The 20,827-nt window shown below is 33.1% G+C and overlaps 1 protein-coding gene across 1 annotated transcript; it reads right to left on the minus strand.

The window, feature by feature from the left end:
• Positions 1–483: 483 nt before the first annotated feature.
• Positions 484–1,020, minus strand: LOC149189246 ((R)-mandelonitrile beta-glucosyltransferase-like). The gene has a single exon (XM_089410164.1). It carries the CDS (start codon positions 1,018–1,020, stop codon positions 484–486), a length of 537 nt encoding a protein of 178 aa, XP_089266290.1.
• Between the last annotated feature and the right edge of the window lie 19,807 nt (positions 1,021–20,827).

Here is a 20,827-nt window from a genome sequence, read left to right on the forward strand (position 1 = left end):
CTTCAAAACAGTTAGACTTATTATGTTTGATGCAAAAATGCAGCACAATGATAGATACGTATGTAACCGAGTTTTTATGTCCCTTTAATTTTTGGCTGGAAAAAAATTAATTCAAATTAATATTTAAATAAATGAATGGCTAAATTATTTATAGGTATCCCAATTTAATTTGAATCCATAAAACTGTAGATTTGTCTCGATTTAAATTGAATATATATATATATAATATAGAGTAAACAAAAATTTTTAAATTTTGAAAACTAAATTTAATAATTGATTTTCTATTTTAGAGTTTCTTATCTTCTAAAATATTCCCCAAAAAAGATATTAAAATCAAAATTCTTAATAGAAAAAATGTTAAAAAACAACTTCTATTTTCCATTTACAAGATTCACAAAATCTAAAATGTATAATGAAATTATATTTCAATGGAAAAAAAAAAGTTAAATATATATATAAAGTGGAAAAAGAAAGACGTACCGTTTACTGGAATATATCCCTCAGAAGTAAATTCGGGTTGCACTGAGAAATGGAGGCAGCAACACCTACAGGCCAGAAGATAACTCTGCGGACTTTCATATTGCTTGCGACTTGCTCCGTGCAAGACATCAAAGCGTCTGTGATTATGAATGTGACGGATGGAAATGATGGTGATTTGCCGTGAGCAGTGGTAAGGAGGTCCTCCAAAGCGGGGCCTAACTTTTGCAGCGAAATAAATAAGTCGGTCGTGTTGGAGATGCGGCCATGGTTGGGCGTTAAACCATCAGGAATAGACACAAAACGAATTGTCCACCCTTGCTGCTCCAAATCTAGATCGCCTTTGGAAACAGGAGATTTAGCTTTCTTTGAAGCTTCCACCATTCGTTTATGTATCCACTCAGTATTGACGAAAGTGACAAACACTCCCCTAATAGCCAACAGCTGCGCCAATTCCATGAGAGCATTAACATGACACTGTGCAGGAATTGGCACAATCACTGCGTGCAGAGCATGTTTCCCCTCTTGACTCATCACATTCATACCAATAATACAAAACTTTATTCGTTTGATCGTTTCCCTAAATCCAGTACCACAGGTTCCTGCTCTGGATTTGAGTGGCAAATTATGCACTTTTAAAAGTGGAGTTCAAAATCATATCAGTATAAATTTATTAAATCCGGATTTATTATGAGTTGGAGGAATCTAGGTGAAATTTTTTTATATAATTATATAATTATTTTTTATTTTTTTATTTGGATTTATATAAATAAAATTTCAACTTAATAAAATATTAAAAAAAGCTGCACATTATAAAACTGTATATCATATACCCTGATATACACAGTAAAATAAACCTCTCAACTCAATCAATAAATTAAAATATATAATTTCTTAATAAAATATAGACAAAACTACACATCGGTAGAATAAACCTTTCAACTCACTCAATCAATTAAAAGCACGAACTCTGTCATCTCATTGTCACTGACCTATGTTTTTCCATAAGCATCTATGACAAACTGTTCTTATCGTGTTCATCTCATTGTCACTGACCTAAGCGGTGATGTCAGAATGAGACAAAATTGCAGTCCACGTTTTGTTTGATCGGTGAGGTTACGTGATTCTTGTGGACTTCAACTTGTTATTTGTCATCAATGGTGGCTTGACAGCAAACTTTACTTTTACCGTCAGGTTCTTAACATTCTTCAGAACACGTGTAATAGTTGTAACACCCACATATTTCATTTGTGATTCATCATGATTTTTTTCCCCTACATGCCATGGGCTGAGATAGGAATGCGGTGCAATTATTTAGACAATACACATAAAATGCTGCATAGCTGGCAATATCTGCTACCGATAATGTTATGAACATGATGATTAATTAATTATATTTGGAAATAAAAACATTGTTCTGCGAGATGGTCGTTCAAAATTACCAAGGGAATAGGGCCTAACCACAATTAAGCCACTCGGGATCACAGCGGTCTTTGGATTACACCAATTTTTAGTATAGTTGGATTTGAGCTTTTGAACCCACCTTTAGTATGACTGGATTTACAGTATCCTCTATGCTTTGTAAACTTTTGAACCTCGAATTTTTCGAAAGTAATACATGATTTTTACGACCATCGCTAATTGACCTATCTCAAAAAGCTGATTATTTTTAAATTTTCATTTACATTACCATTTAATAAAAATATCCCAAAAACCTATTTTTTATTTTTTTATTTTCATCTATGTTACCATTTGATAAAAACATGGTGAGATCATAAATATCATTCCACAGATTATAATTGTGAACTTAAAACTATTTGATTCGGTTGATCCACTTATTTTAAAGTTAAATTCAAAATTTTATATATTAATATTTAAAAAAAAATTCTTAACTATTTTAGTTTTGATCTATTTATTTTAAAGTGTTTAAAATTTTTTATTTTGTTGATTTATTTATTTTAAAGTTAAATAATATTTAAGATGTTTCCTACAAGGTGTAGAGTATATGGTGATCTCTGTTAAGACACTGGTGATGTAAAGGAGGTCATTATTTGTTCGAAACTTTGTGAGCAAAAATATAGCCATTGTAAGAGTTGGTGTACCAGTTCAAAACTTTGTAGATGTAAAGATCACCTGTACATGTTCTAAACTTTGTGGATGTAAAGGTCACCTGTACTTGTTCGAAACTTTGTGGGCAAAAATATAGTCATGCTAAGAGTTGGTGTGGCCCAAGGTGGGTGTGATCCTCCATTGATTTTGAAAACTTAGATGCCCCTAGATGAAGGCTATTCAAACCACAAGTTCAGTCCATGTTATCTCAAGACTCACATATCCTAGCAAAACAAAAAAATATACATTTAAAATAAATATTAATCTAAAAAATATAAAAATATAAAATAGGTGATGTCTTAAGAAGGTATGGGTTGAAACTACTGAGGAAGTAATTTCAAGGCTTACATATTTGAGCAAACAAAAAGAATATTTAAAATATTTGATTTAAAAAATATTAATTTAAAAAAATTAAAAGAAATAAAAATAGGTGATGTCTTTTTTATTTCAAGTTAAGGAAGCATATTTTCATCCAAAATTTTTTGGACAAAAAACTGTAAATATATTTATATTTGAATTAACAATAATATAACAAATAATTTCAAAATAAAATAATGTTTTCCAGTTCCACCCTATTAAAAAATAATAAACAAAAATAAAATTATTTTATTTAAAGAAATTTCAAAATATTCAAAATGACAATGTAAAACTTTAAAAACAAGGTAATAATCAATTTTTTCCGTAACATCTATATTAATGAAGATTTTTTTGTGTATTCAAAATGACAATGTAAAATTTTAAAAACAAGGTAATAATCAATTTTTTCCGTAACATCTATATTAATGAAGATTTTTTTTGTGTATCTATATATGATGGTTAAGTACTTGATTTTCAAATAACATCTTATTCGTATCAAAAATATGTTTAACCATAGAAGTCATGTTTATTATCAAAAAAAAAAAAATAGAAAATAACAAATTGTAATAGAACTTGATGTCTTTTATTGAAGTGTAGTAATTCTATCAAAACATTATAAGAGCCATGAAAATAGCATTATTGCTTTATAGGGTTCTAGGAAGAGGGTGATAGCATGATGTTGGGTTACACTTTTTCGCCAAACGAGGGGGCATTTTTTGTGAAAAATGATGTTCAATCAAGCAATTTTTAATGGCTAGAGTGAGTTATTAAAACACTTAAAAATAGTTTGAAAGAACATCTAATCAAACCTTCAATCTAGCTTATGTGTGGAAATTTTAAAATTTATGTAAATACCAATAATGATATGTAAAATTTAAAATTGTAAGTATTTGATAATTTAAAAATAAAACCAATTTTGATTATTAATTACATTTGAATAGGTAATTAACAATGGTGTGGATTAATTTCTCATTATATTTCTAGTGTTTTGGTGTAGAGATTTGAAAAAGGATTCTATCCTTCTTGCAATTGAAATTGTAATATTCTTATATTTATAATAATAACTTAAAAACTAGTTTTTAATATGATATAAATTTTCAATGTTATAATTTAAATAATAAATTGACTAAACACAAGAAAATTTATCAATTTGATTTCACGTAGACTAACGAGGCGGAGGAGTTGCCCAGAAAGTTACGGAAATTCTCATTATATTTAGAGGAAATCCAAGTTATAGTTATTAAACTTCAAAATTTTTGGCATCCTAGAGATTTTTGATAGTGTTGAATTCATTTCCACCATCAAAAACACAATTCAAACATTGCCTCTACAATATTTTTTAATTTTCTTTTACCCGGATTCCGGCCACTTTTGGCTGTCCAGGCAATTCCTCCGCCTCCTTAGACGACTCCATTTGATTTTAATAAATATTATAATTTTTTATATGAATAAATGTGGGACTTATGGAAATTTATATTTTAAAAATTTACTGAGAAGCTAATAAACACAATTCTTTCACTCATAATCATATCTATATAATTCATATATATATATATACTTGTTCAGGAAAAGAAATGAGTGTAGTAACGTAGTTGTAATAGTTGTAAGTTATAATTAATATAGTTGTAATGATGCAATGGTATATGCGGTTATAAATCTCTCTCAACCTGTAAAATATGATTGCACTCAATTATATCCTCAGTCTGCACAAGTGCCAAATATATATAGAAAATTTTACTGATGACTGAGGTTTGCAATATATTTTTTTTAAATAACAAAAAATATGGAAATCATAAATTTTAAAATATGACTAATTTGAATTTGAGTAATCTAGTTTTAAATGTGTATGAAACTATTTTTAAAATGATAATATTATAAAATTTAATTTAATTTGCATTGTTGTTTTATTTATTTATTTATTATAATTTGATTTATTTTTATTGAAAATTTCTACATATTTTTTTTATAAAATGACTAAGTATAAAAATATGTTTTCCCCCAAGAGGTGCTCGAGAACTTGTATAGGAGTTATGTGTAGGTGTAATGTAAGAAAAATTGTAAACATTGTCACATGTTGGCTTAAAATGTTAAATTTATATTAATATGTCCAATTTATAATAAATAAAGGATTGGTAAAAATTTGTATGTCGGTTAAAAGTAATATAGAGCCCAATATGGGGGAGATGTTGTAGTGTCCCTAAAAAGTTAAAAGTAATAAAAATAATAAAATTCAATTTGTTACTATAGAAATTAATGTGTAGGTTCAATACTTCTCAAGAAATTTCCCAAATCTACTTTACTCATATGTGGAATTTAATTCACCATCTAGAACAAGAACCATAAACATCCAAAAGGAATCACCACACATGCTCAAAACCCCTTACTATCTATATTGCATTAATTAGAGAATAAAGAAGAAATGCAATGCGCACCCTGCAGGTGTATAGTCTATCCTTCTGCCTGATTGACTGAACGTGGCCAAAGCTTAGCCAATTTCAAGCCTTCCCAAGCTGATATTTTCTTCTGTTGTTCCCTTGGGAAATTGCCCGATTTTTTAGGCATTTCACAACAAGGATTTACGCAATAACCTCAGCATGCACCACTTGTACACATGGGAATATGCTACAAATAATAGTATATTGTCTTAGAATATCCATCTGAACTAGGTAAGTTGAATTCTTTGCATGCATATTTTGAGTTGACTGATCAATTATCTAGTTGATCACTGAGTGTGGTTGAAGTTTCACTTCCACGACTTGACCTCCACTATTTCTTTTAATAGTTAGAACTAGTTAAACTAACAATAACTCAAACTAACTAAAACAGATTGCTAAAAATTAACAATCAATCATGTAGAAATGAACTCAAGCATCCCAAATCGAATTTACTGAGTTAACTAAGTGACAAGTTCCATGTCACCTCAGTTAACTACCTCCAAGTATTCTGTTGAAATTGAAATTTGAATTTTAATCTAGTTTGACGAAGACAATGTCAAAACTAGATTTTCTTACCGCATTCTCAACACTCCCTCTCAATAAGAAGGGGATTATCAACCACCCCTATCGTGCACCTATGGAACTCGAATTTTCTTCTTGACAAAGCCTTTGTCAAAATATCTACATCTTGTTCCTTTGTCGGAATTACTACAACAACATAATCTCTCTCTGCACACAATACTGTAGATGGTGACACAAGATATCAATATGCTTGGATTGATCATGAAAAACAAGATTCTAAGAGAGTTTGATACAACTATTATTATCACAGTAAATCAGAGTAGGATCCATCATCTGACCAAACAAGCCAAGACGTATTTTCCTCATCTGTATCACCTCACATGTTGCTTGACTTGTAGTCATGTATTTTGCTTCTGCTAACCTAAGTACCATTGATCTCTGCTTCATGTTTTACCATAAAACCACATAAAACTCAACACTGAAAATTCCTCTTGATGTTCTCTTTCGGTCTGATGGACTTTCTGCCCAATCTACATCAGTGAAGCCACACAACTTCACTCCCTCTGTCCGTCTATACCAAAGACCAAACCAGGTAGTGCCTTTGAGGCACTATAGAACATGTTTAGTTGCCCTCAAAAATAATTTGGTTTGCCTAACCATGGCTTGACTAAGTTGGTTGACTACATAACACATGTCTGGTTGTGTGTTCAAAAGATACGTGAGTGAACCCACCAACTGTCATTAAAAAGTCACATCCACTTCCTCACCTGAAGTGGCATCCTCTTTCCTTTGGTTGGTCGCTAGATGAGTCTCTATGGGTTTGCACCTGTCCATGAGAAACCTCTAAAGTATCTCATTGGCATACTTTCCTGAGAGACAAACAATTCCCCATCACCTTGCCATACTTCCAATCCAAGGAAGTAGTGCATGAGGCCCATGTCCTTCATCTCGAACTCTCTTGAAATGTCCTCCTTAAAAGATCTTTTCAGCTTCTCATCACTAGTAAGAATCCAGTGATCAACAAATAAAAAAATAATCAATAATTTACCTTCTCCCAAAATATGATAGAGGTTTGCATCTGCTTCACTTTTGGTGAAGTCCAAACTGGTGAGATAGCTATCGATGTTGTTGTACCAAGCATGTGGTGCTTGCTTCAGACCATACAATTCTCGCTTGAGTCTGCACACATGGGACTCTCAGTCATTAGTCTCGAAGCCTTCTGGTTGCTCAATATACACCTCTAAATGGATCTAGGATGGTATACTTAAAATCAAAACAATAAACAAATTATCATTTTTAAGAATTTCAAATTTGAAAAAGCAAAGTTAAAATATTTTATAGAAATTTATCATTATATTATTATAGTTATTTACTTATTAAAATAAAATAAAATATGGAAAATTAGACTTTGGAAAATATTTGAATATTTATAAAAATTATTTGTGGAATAAATAAATTTTATAATTTGCTTAAAGACAAGTATTGAGAGACTCCAATTTTTGTTCTTTTTTATTTTAAGATAACTATGATAGCTCTATCCAGCCTTTGTTTAACCCGATTGACCTATTTGAAATTTGAATTTCAAACACTAGATTAAACTTTTTAAGCACTAGATCTTGTTGAGGACCTAGAAAAGAGATTTTTAGCTCCACTTATGCAGATTTCTCTACAACACCATTTTGTACCCTTGTAGACCTAGGAAATTTTTTTTTCCTTAGGTGGCTGAGTTGATCAAGTTGGATTCATGAAGGAATCCTCTATCCAATGGTATATGAGTTTGACAATTTCGAATGCATATGATATTTTTCATCTAATTTATTTAAAATATAATGCTTGATTTTTTTTAACAATTTTAAAGAGGTTAAATAAAAAATCAATATCATAAAATATACACAATAAAAAAATTTCAAAAAATATCACTATTTTTGTTTAGGATTCCTCTTCAAAAAGGTACTCTTGGCTTTTCAATTTATTTAAATAGTTTAAAAAACCTTACTTGAACACATGTCACCAAAATGCAATTAAAATATTACTTGGCCAACTTTGAAAATAATTAAAAATATAGTTTCGGATAAAAAAATTAACATGTAAAATTTAGCTCTATGTGTAAATCGTGCTCATATATATATATATATATATATATATATATATATATATATATATATATATATATATATATATTGAAATTACAAATTTTAGAGCATGTTATGGTACATGAACACACACATACCTTTTAAGATGTGTGAACATTTGCAAAGACAAGACTTTCATTTAATGGAAAATTGACGTATTATAAAACACCTTTTTTTTTGCAAAATACTATCATTAGGACAACAACATAATTCTCCACAATTTATCTTTGTATTCCCAATCAAAATTCATAGTGCTTATATGAATTTTGAGGTCTTAAATTCGATAAAAGAGGAAAAAAATTGAAATTTCATTGCCACATTTAGCCCAAAAGTGTAACCGATCTTCATGCTTTCACCCAACATAGAAATCGAATATGATTCCATTAATTTCTTATTATGTAAGCTAAAACATTTATAGTTTCTAAGGTCAATGCAAACAAAAAGAAAAGGGAAATTACTCATCAAAACCACAATGTATGTTATTTTTGTTGAGGACATTGATCTTTCAAACCATATAAAAAATACATGACATAGTGAATTTATCCCTATTGCATAAAATCTCATTATAACATTAATTATGTTACCTTCTTTATATCTCACATAAGAATTCTATAGAAGCATACAAAATGTTGCTTCAAGCATTAAGGTTGTAACGAGTACATCTCATTGATTTGGGCTTGCTTTAACGTAGAGAGGATATCTCAAGAGTTTTTCTCAAATATTTAACACTTATAATCACATTAATACCAATGTTTCTATAAAGAAAAAAAAATAAGTGAAACTTGTGATAAATAAATATGCATAAAACTAAGAAAAAGAAAATAAACATAATAAAAAATTGATAAAGTAAGAAGATAACACTTCCTACTGCTACAATCCCAATTTTGGAATTAATAATGTAAAAGATCACACTTCTTAATATTGCAATCACAATTTAGTGCATACTACCATCCCAATTTTGGAATTGATGATGTAAAAGATCACACTTCTTAATATTGCAATCACAATTTAGTGCATATTCATACGTAATCAAGAATATACAAGTTATCATTAATCCTAATAGTGTTTATAATCACAAACAGAGTTTTGTGCGAAACAAAGAAAAATTATTCATTATATTTAATAGAAACTTGATCAAAGCTTTAGAAGATTCACGATTTGTTGAAACATTCAAATATTAATGGTTTATATTTTACTTTAAAATCTATTGCCATAATATGGTTGCCATGATTACATATACTGAGTGGTTGAGAGGTCCATCAATATTCTTTGATAATAAGAATATTAAAGCAGAAGTCAATATCAATATTATATGTGGAAATTAAGTGGGTGCATCACCCCTGATTTCTCATATATACGCAGTTACTCTTTTATGCGTTGCCATGATCTAGGTCAATCAATAAGTCTTTGATAATAAGAATATTAAAGCAGGAGTCAATATCAATATTATATGTGGAAATTAAGTGGGTGCATCACCCCTGATTTCTCATATATACGCAGTTACTCTTTTGTGCTAAATACAGAGGCAAGGATGAATGGAAGCACAGGGATAAGATAAGCCACGTATTCCACAAGCGCCAAGCTTTCTTTCCTGACGGCTAATAATGACCACCACATCTTGCGTGTAGTATCTACTTTCCAGCGTATACTTATTCATTTCGATTTTTACTCTTCATGCATATTGACTATCGAAAGCAACAGACCATTTTCCTGTTACCCTCTTTGTTTGCGAACGCAACGGGGACAGGTGCCGAATCCTATTTTGACATTTTATATCATATTTTTCTATAATATTAATAAAATATTTGGTAAGGATTTGATATTTGATATTTTATTTTTCTATAGTATTATTAAAAATTTGGTAAGGAGGTGTGGAAAATAGTGGTATAATTTCAATTTTACTTAAATCAGTTATGTATTTAAAATGCATTTTAAATAACTAAAAATTATAATCTACTCAAAATTATATTGTTGAATTTCATCCAAAAAAAAATAAAACATAGCATAACATTGTTGAATTCCATCCAAAAAGCTAAAACATAGCACAATTAAATTGCATTGTTTAATGCATGAAACTGTTTATTTAGTAATCAAATCATGAGTAGCTTTTCCCATTGTTTCCTTTCTTATTTTTTTAGTACTTTATAAAGTACTTCAACTATATAAATTAAACCAAATTAGTTTCATATTAAACACATGAAGGGATCAAATCTCTTATGTTTTGCACTCAAAAAAAAGGTTTGCACCTTAAAATATTTGGTCCCTCTTGCCACTTTATAAATACAAAACTAAACTGGGTATAATTGAATATTCTTATTAATGTCATTATAATATCATCTACCGATTATAAAATTTAATATTTGTATTAATATTTATTTATTATATTCACATAACCATATATATTTTTAATATTTTCAAAATCCTGTTATAATACTTTATTAATCAATTAATAAATTAATAACAATAATATTATTAATTAATAGATTATGATCAATCACTCATACTTTTTGTAGCAGTTTCCTTTTCAACCTTTTATCATCAATTTTATTATAAGACTCAATATCATTCTTTCATAATTGATGAAATATGGTCAACTCCAGTCACAGTGAGTTCAAAGTAGTCTTTAAGTGGGACTTTTTGGAGATTTTCACTAATTTCTCACAAAAACATTTGTGGTCAAATCTTGATTTGTGTTGTTTAAACTAGTTTTTTGAGTGCATATATGGATTCAACACCATTAAAAACTCTCGGGGCACTTTGATTGTGAAGAGTTCACCTGTAAAACTTGTGATTTCAATGAATCCCTATCGGATTTTAGACAAATTAGATGGGAAAAACTTGGAAAATATAATTCCTACTTGTCTTGGTATGTAAGTAAAAGAGCTTGTTCCTGTTCTTTAGGAGTTGTTTAGATGATTCCTAGATTAGTGTTTGGTTGAGAGATTTACTCAACTAAGTGATTGTGTGGTTAAGATAAAATTTATATCTTTAACCAATGGTTGATGTATTTATATGTGTGCTTAATCTAATGTAAGTAGTGTAGTTTTGGTGTGCAATCTATTTTTCAAATTGGTATTAGAGCCTGCATGGGCTTGGGCCTTGGCCCCTCCCAGGCTAGGGAAATGAGAGTATAGTAATGTGTGTGTTAGGTGTTTTCTTTATTCAAATCTTGTGACTGTGTGTATCAAGTGGCCAACATGTGGAACAACGAAGGAGCTGAGTTGAAACTATGTGCATCATTTGTTTGTGAGAAATGACTCATGTTGGAGTGGCCACCTGCGTATGATGCAATGGACTAGTTTTTGGAGGCCACCACTACTCATCCTGTGAAGATGTCGATGGTGTTTGTTGCTTGCTCCCCTTGTGAAGAATGAGTTATGTTGGATTATTGAGCATAATGGTTGCTATGTGAATAAAGTGTGGATGTAGATAGTTTGAGAGCACTACCTTCAGCAGTATGTGAATTGCAACAAATTAGTGACATTGGTAACATGTTGTACTTGAATAAATTTGAATCAAAGGAATCTGTAGCTCCAGGATTCAAACTATTCCCTCCACAACCTCCAATTGACACAAATAACACTTTCAGCTTTAGTCACCTCCGTAATGGAAAGTATTTTCTGTTTCCATTTAAAATTTACCCTTTGCTTTGTTTTCTGTTGATCCGAACTTAAACAGGAACATAAAAAATTATAGATATAAGAATAAATACAGAGATGCAGTAGAAATAACACTTCATTTCATTAATATCATAATACTGAAATATGCTTACAAACATAATTGAAATAAACTAGTTCGAGCGCCGGTAGCTTATCTCTAAGAAGAGATGTGGTGGCTACATGCCTTTGAATTGTGTTATAATGAGGCTCAAGGGCCTATTTATTATTGAACAACAAGAGAGAACCCTAACCAACCAAAACCCTAACCTTGGGAGATGTAACGTCAAGGGTTTGCGAGCCTCATTGGGGTTAGTTAGGAAACCAAGTTCTGAGGATTGTAACTTGGTCATATTATCTCTGTTTGGCGCGTAAAATACCTTGCTGGAAAGGTCTCTCCGAGTACTACAATAACTACAATAGGCCCCTTCCTATTGGCCTGTAGTGGAACTCAATAGAACGTTGTTTAGGGGGTCAAAAATGCTCCAGAAGTTCAGGACTCAAAACAATATTAAAAACAGTAAATGCTGAAATAAAAAAGGAAACAAATGAAACCAACTAGAGGTCTAGGTGGAGTAGGCAGGTGGCCACCAATATCCACCTGGATCATTCCTCCCCCCTTAAGAAGTAATGGTCCTCACTGCATGCAGAGCCTCCATGAGGTGACGGAATTTTTGTTGAACCTCGTCCCTAGTGAAGAAGTTGGCACACTTTGACAACTCAATATATTTCGATCCTTTGTTGGTGTGTTTTCTTGATCTATGTGTCCATGAGATGATTAGTTTTTTCATGTTGCATGTAGTCTGGGTTGAGTTTTGTTAGTGTGAGTTGTTTTGCAATGTCAGATGTGTCCAACGATGGTGGAAAGTATGCCCAAAGGTAGTCTACATTGAACATTGGGTGAAAACCAAGGAACGATGGGATGATGAGCTTGAAGGAATTGTCACCGAAAACCTTGGTTATGGTGTATGGCCCATATTGAAGTAGGTGAACCTTGCGATGGGGTCCAAAGAGGCGCTCCTTTTGCAAATGTAGGAAAACTTTGTCACCGACATGGAACTTGTGCATAAATCGATGCTGATCATGGTGCTTCTTGTACTGAGCATTGGTTCTATCCAATATATCATGTACCTGCTGGAGAATGTTTTGAATGCACTCTATGAAGATGTTATGTTAGGCCCCTATACTACTAGTGTAACCCCTTATTGTTATTAGTTAACCAACTTATTATATTGATGTACCCATGTAGTGCCCATATTGTTACTATTGTGCCCCATAGAAACCCATTATTGTTATTATTGTGCCCTTACATTATTATTATTATGTCGGCTCTGATTATGTTATGACCCCTTAGACTCCTATATATAGAAAGGAGGTCTTTTCATTTGTATCATCCAAGAATTGTTCATTTATGTAATGTAAAGGAGGTTGCCCCCTCGAAGAGGCTGAATTATAAGGCATTGATCTATCTTTTCTATCTTTTCTTGAGCTGGTTCCATAACATTTGGTATTAGAGCTTTGGATTCTAGGGTTTCGCTACTCCAAACAAGTCTTCGTGGAATTTTCGCTATAACTTTTTTTCTGCAACATTTCAGAAGTTCCAAAAAAACCCCATTTGAGAAGAAATCGCGCTGAACCTTGGGTCCGAATTTCAGAGCTTTTAGCGCTATATTTGCGGAGATATGATCTGAGGAAGTTGGTATTTTTGCAGAATCCTAAATTACACTCCAAACAGGTGACCTGGGAAAAATCGTCATAAATATCTCTCTGGGGATCAGATTGAAATTTCGTAAGAAGGTACAGAACAAGGACAGACTGTAGTTTTTTTTATATCTTTTTCAAATCCAAAGGTCAAAACAGTGACATGTGGCACTTCATACAAGTTCACTCTTCTGGAAAGGTCTATAATCAGGTCATCTTGGCATATTGTGCATAACTCTTTCTTATAGAATCCAATTTGGATCAGACTGGTGGCATTGGAAAGGGAACACAGAGGGCTACTATAGATCGCAATTTCAGAACTTAAAGATCTGAAAGCACTGAGTTATAGTTGTTTCAAGGTCGAGCTCCTAAAATCAAGAAAAAGCAAGATGAGGAAGTTTGATGGCAAGGATCCGGTAAATTGGATACTTCAGATGGAGCAATATTTTGATCTACATGGTGTACAACTGTTACAAAAGGTATGTATTGCATCTTCATATTTAGAACCAGATCAATTTTTTCAGTACAAAGGGCTTTGTTCTCATAAACAACTTGTTACGTGGTCAATTTTCACAGAGGAAATGATAGCACATTATGAGGATACAAAGAGCAACACCTTCTTTAGAGCAACACCACAACAATTGGAAAGATTAAAAGGGCTTTGTGACATAGTGGAAAGAAGAATTAAGGAAACCAGGAAGCGTACCCCTCACAACTATAAAGATGGAAGTGTTGTTTCTCCTAGCCTTCCACAACCTACAAGGATTACACCACAACAATTGGAAGAAAAAAGAGAAAAAGGGATTTGTTACAATTGTGATAGCAAATGCACTAAAGGTCATAAGTGTGCTGAGAAGAAATTATTTTACATAGAATATGAAGAGGAGGAAGAAAAGGATCAAGAAACATCAAAAGAAGAAGATATACGCCAAGACCCCACCTCAGAGAAAGAAGAAATGAATCAGACCATATCTTGTAAAGCATTGGCAAGAATTACCACTCCTCAAACTCTCAAGATAGAAGGACATATCAAGAAGAAAAATGTGCAAGAAGTGAAAGATCACATCCAGAAAGAAGAAATGAATCCAACCATATCTTGTAATTCATTGTTCGAAATTACCACTCCTCAAACTATCAAGATAGAAGGAAATATCAAGAAGAAAAATGTTCAAGAAGTGAAAGATCACATCAAGCATCAAGAAATGAATCTGACGATAACTTGTAAAGGATTGGAAGAAATTACCACTCCTCAAACTCTAGAGATAGAAGGACATATCAAGAAGAAAAAGGTTCAAGCAGCGAAAGATCACATCAAGCATCAACAACAAGTTATCCAACTTTTAAAGGATAACGCCACTTCGGTGCAAAATCAAATGAAACAACAGGCAGATAAACATCGTAGTGAAAAATGTTTTGATGTAGGTGATTGGGTATTTTTACTGCTACATCTCAAGCAAGCTATTTATGAGAAGGAAATGTTGGCAATACTACATGCACTTAAAAAATGGCGACCTTACCGAATGGGAAGACTCTTCAAGGATGAGGATGTGGAAGCATTGTTTCGTGTTATTTCTATTATCCAACCAGATTGGATAAACGAAGCAAGGGATGAATGGAAGAAGGACAAAGAAGTATGGCCACCTATTCAAAACTTGCAAAAAATCCCAATTCAAACAATATTGCCAGAAATTGAAGAGGAAGGAAAAATCATATTGGAACCTGGAGCAGTCACAAAAACAAGAACCCGACAGCTACGAAATCAATCAATTTCAGAGTATCTCATCAAGTGGAAGAACTTACCCGCTGAAGATTCCACATGGGAGGACAAGAATTTTATACATAAGCATCAAGAACTACTCAAGCGTTGAGGACAACGCTTTTTGAAGGAGAGGGGCATGTTAGGCCCCTATAATACTAGTGTAACCCCTTATTGTTATTAGTATAACCGACTTATTATATTGATGTACCCATGTAGTGCCCATATTGTTATTATTGTGCCCCATAGAAACCCATTATTGTTATTATTGTGCCCTTACATTATTATTGTTATGTCAGCTCTGATTATGTTATGACCCCTTAGACTCCTATATATAGAAAGTAGGTCTTTTCATTTGTATCATCCAAGAATTGTTCATTTATGTAATGTAAAGGAGGTTTCCCCCTCGAAGAGGCTGAATTATAAGGTGTTGATCTATCTTTTCTATCTTTTCTTGAGCTGGTTCCATAACATGTTAGCCCTGTCGGCTTCGCACTATATGTGAGTCGAATCTGCCCGAGTGGCTACAAATGGTATGGCCACGTCAATGGGACATAATGGTTGAAATACCAGCCCTACCAGAAAGGGGTTGTGGCCCGTTGATCCGTGGAGAGATCTGTTGTAGTTGTGTTGTACAAAGGGGATACTTTCATCCCATGTGTGTGCATTCTTCGAGTTGTACATGCGCAGAATGTGTATGATCATGCTATTGAAAACATCTATTTGGCCATCAGTATGGGGTTGGAACGTTGTGGACTTAGTAAGGTTTATATCCAAAATCAAACAAAGGCATGATCAAAATGCACTCAGGAATCTATTGTCCCGATCTAAGACAATGGACTGTGGGATCCCAAAGTGTACCCACACTCGCTCAAACAAGAGCTTAGTAGTGGCCTTCATTGTGAAACTCTTCTTGCAAGCCGCCATGATAGCTACCTTAGAGAATCTGTTGATGACCATGAAAATGCAGTCATTGTCATGCTTAGTAGAAGGAAGTCCCAACATGTAATCTATGGAGATAGATTCCCAAGGTCGATTAGGAGTAGGTAGAGTGTTGGGTTGTGTTATATTCTTTCCATGACTAGCCCACGTAGTTAATTGGGGGGTTCCAGGGTGGTGGTGCCCCCCCACCCTTCGTTGCGCTGATCGCATAACGGGGAGGTCACAGGGGGTTTAATGGGTGCAGGTAACCCCACTCTATGGGGTCCGGGGTAGTGCCCTGGAAAATTTTGGTTTTGGACCCTATGTTAGGTTGGGTGGACCCACCTATGGTTTTGTGCATGATTTTCGCACATGGTTTTAGACGCGATGGTTTTTGGTCCATGGTTTTGAATGTGATGGTTTTCGATCCATGGATTGAATACTTCGGAATGTATACATATGTATTCTAACATTGACAGGAACATAATGAAAAATCAAGATGGTAGTCCCGATTTTGGGATCCAAGGGAAAATCTCTGTGTATATGTATTTTATGTGTTATGCTCTTGCATTGTTTATTTTCTATGTTTTAGGATTCGTATGCAAGTAATTTCTATACGAGGTTAAACCTACATAGAGGAGTATATATGCCTTGCTTCTTGATGGTTGGTTTGGAAATGGTGCAAGTTGTGCAAATCTAATGTACTTCCTAACATCCTGATGAAGTTTCAACCAATACAAATACTTCTACAATCCCGCTGCTATTTTCTCTACTCTGAAATGTCTAGCGACTTGGCTGTAGTGCACCTCCCAAATCATCTTGGCACACTCGCTTGAATCAATACATATGTGTCCTAGGTGGCATAATGGTGCAACATGAAGGTGAAAATTTAGAGCTTTGTTCCCTTCCAAGAGTGTTTGGTATGTGTTGTCAAATTCTGGATTGCTCTGGTAAAGAAGTGGCCACCCCGAAGTCTCGTGCCCACAGGTGTCGAGCATAGTGATCAATTCCATGTCTAGTGGTCAGCTGATGTGGTCTGCAACATTATTGGTGCTTCCCTTCTTATACTTAATGTTCAAATGGAACTGTTGTAGGTAGGTCGACCATTTTTTATGGCAATTGTTCTACAACTTCCCTTGTGTCTGTATGAACTGCAGGGGTCATTGGTATGTGTGGATGATTGTTTCCTTCCCCATAAGGTAATTTTTCAATTAACATAAAGACTACACAATGAAATATATTTCTTTGTTGTAATTGGGATACTTTCGCACTGTGTATGAAAGTGTCTCACTATGTTAAGCCATTGGATGCCCTTGCTGAGTAAGAACTGCACCAATAGCATAGTCAGAGGTGTCTGTCTTAATCTCAAATATTTTTTGAACGTATGGTAATGTGAGCACTGGTTTAGAGACGAGGCGATGCTTCAACTCAGAAAACTCCTTCTGCTCAGTTTTGGAACAATTTTTTTTTTTCACCCTTAGTGAATTGAATTAAAGGCCAATTGATATGAGTGAACTCGAACACGAACCTACGGTAGAAATTGGTTAGACCTAGAAATTTACAGAGCTCTGTTAGAGTGGTTGGGGTTGGCCAATCTCGAATGAATTGTATCTTAGCTCGGTAGACATGTGATCTAGGTTTATATTGGTGGTCACTTGCCAATTCCACTTGGACACCCACCATTGTTTCTTTCAGCTTTTCAGCTTCCTTAATTGTAGCACAGTTTACTATTTTAGCAATTTTTTTGGTCCTGAACTTCTAGAGACATTTTGAGGCCCTAAATGATGTTTTTTGGGAAACCTGGGAGCAACATGGGTCCATGGACCGATGTTTCTCTTCTTAAAGTTGTAGTTCTCAGACATATCTTTCTAACGAGATATTGTGCACGTCAAACAGAGATTGTATGCCAAAATTACGACCCCGAGAATTTTATGTACCAATTTACCCAAACGAGGCCCACTGTTTGGTCTTTCATCTTCTAGGGATAGATATTTGGATGTTTAGGGTTTTCCATTATTTCTCAATAATAAATAGGTCTTCGAGCCTCATTGTAACACAGTTCAGGGGCATGTAGCTGCCACATCTCTTCTCAGAGATAAGCTACCATCGCCCTAGCTACTTTATTTCCATTTCTATTTGTAAACATATTTCAGTATTTTACAGTAATGAAATGAAGTATTATTTCTTCTGCATATCTATATTTATGGTTATCTCTGTAATTTGTTGTGTTCCTGTCTAAATCTGGATCAACATGCACACCCTACTCATTAATGATGTACCCCATATATTAAACCCAAGGCATGCCAAAAATGCATTTCTCCAAATTGGCACACAACTTGTGTTGTCGCAGGGTTTGAAGGAGTTGTTGAATATGGTGGAGGTGTTGTTCCCAACTCCGGCTAAAAATTAAGATGTCATCTAAATACTGCAGAATTGTTTCATTCTTATGCATCTTGATACTTCGAAGCTTGTCCTTGAGAGCCAACTTCATGTGGTCACTATTGTTCTCGAACGACTTTGTCAGTGTTTTCCACATTGCAAACAAAGTCTCTTTTTAGTGGATATTCGAGACAATATTATATCGTACTCCCTCCAATATGATTCTCCCCACTTTGGCCACTTCATTCTTCCACTGAGCAAGATTCTAGGAATCAGATGCTTGGGGTTTTGCTACACATGTCTTGATGTATTCTAGCAGCCCATTATCATCAAATACTTCCTTCATGCGATCCTTCCAGGAAACAAAGTTTGAGGTGCCTTCTAAGGCATACTCAAGCCTGAGTCCATTGAAAGCCATCTTCTTAGTCCTAAAGAAAACTTGCAACAATGATCTTCAAATTCGAACATCGTGCAATGACAACTTCAAAATCTATGTTCTACAATGATTCCAACTCTGATACCATGTATAAATTAATGTGTATATTCAATACTGCTCATGAAATTTGCTAAATCACAATACATGAAGCTACTCTACTAACCTATGGAAGTTAATTCACCATCTAGAACAAGAATTATAGACATGCAAAAGGAAACATCACACATGCACAAAGATTTATCTATGGGAAAGAAACTGCTAAAAACCCCTTACTATCTGTATTGCATTAGTTAGAGAATAAAGAAGAAATACAATGCTTTCTCAAGCCTGAGCACAACCTGCAAGTGTATAGTCTATCCCTCTGCATAACTGACTGAACCTGACCAACACTTAGCCAATTTCAAGCCTTCCCAAGCTCTTATTTCCTTGCACTATTCCCTTGGGAACTTGCCCCTATTTTTAGGAATTTCGTACCAAGGAATTGCACAATAGCCTTAGTTTAATCTATGACCGCATGCACTACATGTACACATGGGAATATGCTATGACTGATAATACATTGCCTTGCAATCTCCATCTCAACTAGGTAGCTTGAATTCTCTGTATGCAACAATTATTTTTGGTTGGTTGATCAGTTAACTCATTACTCACTTAGTATGGTTGAATTTCCACTTCCATAACATGACCTGCACTACTTCTTTTGATAGTTAGAATTAGTTAAACTGACAATAAATCAAATTAATTGAGATAAATTGCTACAAATTAGTAATCAATCATGTAAAAATGAACTCAAGCTTCCCCAAATGGAATTTACTAAGTTAACTGAGTGAGAAGTGGAATGTCACCTCTGTTAACTACCTCCAAGTTTTTTGTTGAAATAAAAAATCAAATTTTAATCTAGTTTGACTAAAGAAAAGTCAAAACTAGATTTTATTACTGCATTTTCAATAGTTACATTATAATTTTGTTTTTATTAATAAAATTATGAATAATTTTGAATTTAAAAAAAATATTAACTAAAACATTTTTACTTGGTGAGATTACATAAAAATAAAAATTAAACGACGAAAATAAAATTAATAATGAAACTAGCCTAGATCCATCTTAACTCTAAATCTATCAAGCTCCGAGAGGGATCAAATCTCTCGAGGTGCAAACCTTTATTCAAGTTTTTCACTCAGAAAAAAGGTTTTCACCTCGAGAGATTTGATCCCTCTCATTGCTTGATAGATGAGTTAAGATGGATCTAGGATGGTATATTTAAAATCAAAACAATAAACAAATTATCATTTTTAATAAATTCAAATTTTAAAAGGCAAAGTTAAAGTCTTTTATTGAAATTTATCTATATATTATAATTATCTTCTTGGTAAAATAAAATAAAATTTGGAAAATTAGACTTTGGAAAATATTTGAATATTTATAAAAATTATTTGTGGAATAAATAAATTTTATAATTTGCTTAAAGACAAGTATTGAGAGACTTCATTTTTTTCCTTTCTTTTTAAGATATTTATGATAGCTCGATCGAGCCTTTGTTTAACCAGATCGACCTATTTGAAATTTGAATTTCAAACACTCGATTAAACGTTTTAAGCGCTAGATCTTGTTGAGGGCCTAAAAAAGAGATTTTTAGCTCCTCCTTTGCAGAATTCTCTACAACACGATTTTGTACCCCTGGGGACTTAGGGAATTTTTTTTCCTTAGGTGGCGGAGTTGATCATGTTGGATTCATGAAGGAATCATCTATCCAATGGCATATGAATTTGACATTTTGGAATTCATAAGATATTTTTCATTTAATTTCTTTAAAATATAATGCTTGAAATTTTTTTGAACAATTTTAAAGAGGTTGAATAAAAAATTAATATCATAAAATATACACAATAAAAAAAAATTTCAAAAAATACCACTATCTTCATTTACAATTCGTCTTCAAAAGGGTA

This window comes from Pinus tabuliformis, chromosome 3_1 (genome assembly GCF_031772625.1).
Source record: "Pinus tabuliformis cultivar Carrire ecotype Pingquan chromosome 3_1, CPIR1, whole genome shotgun sequence".
Classification (NCBI taxonomy): Eukaryota; Viridiplantae; Streptophyta; class Pinopsida; order Pinales; family Pinaceae; genus Pinus; species Pinus tabuliformis.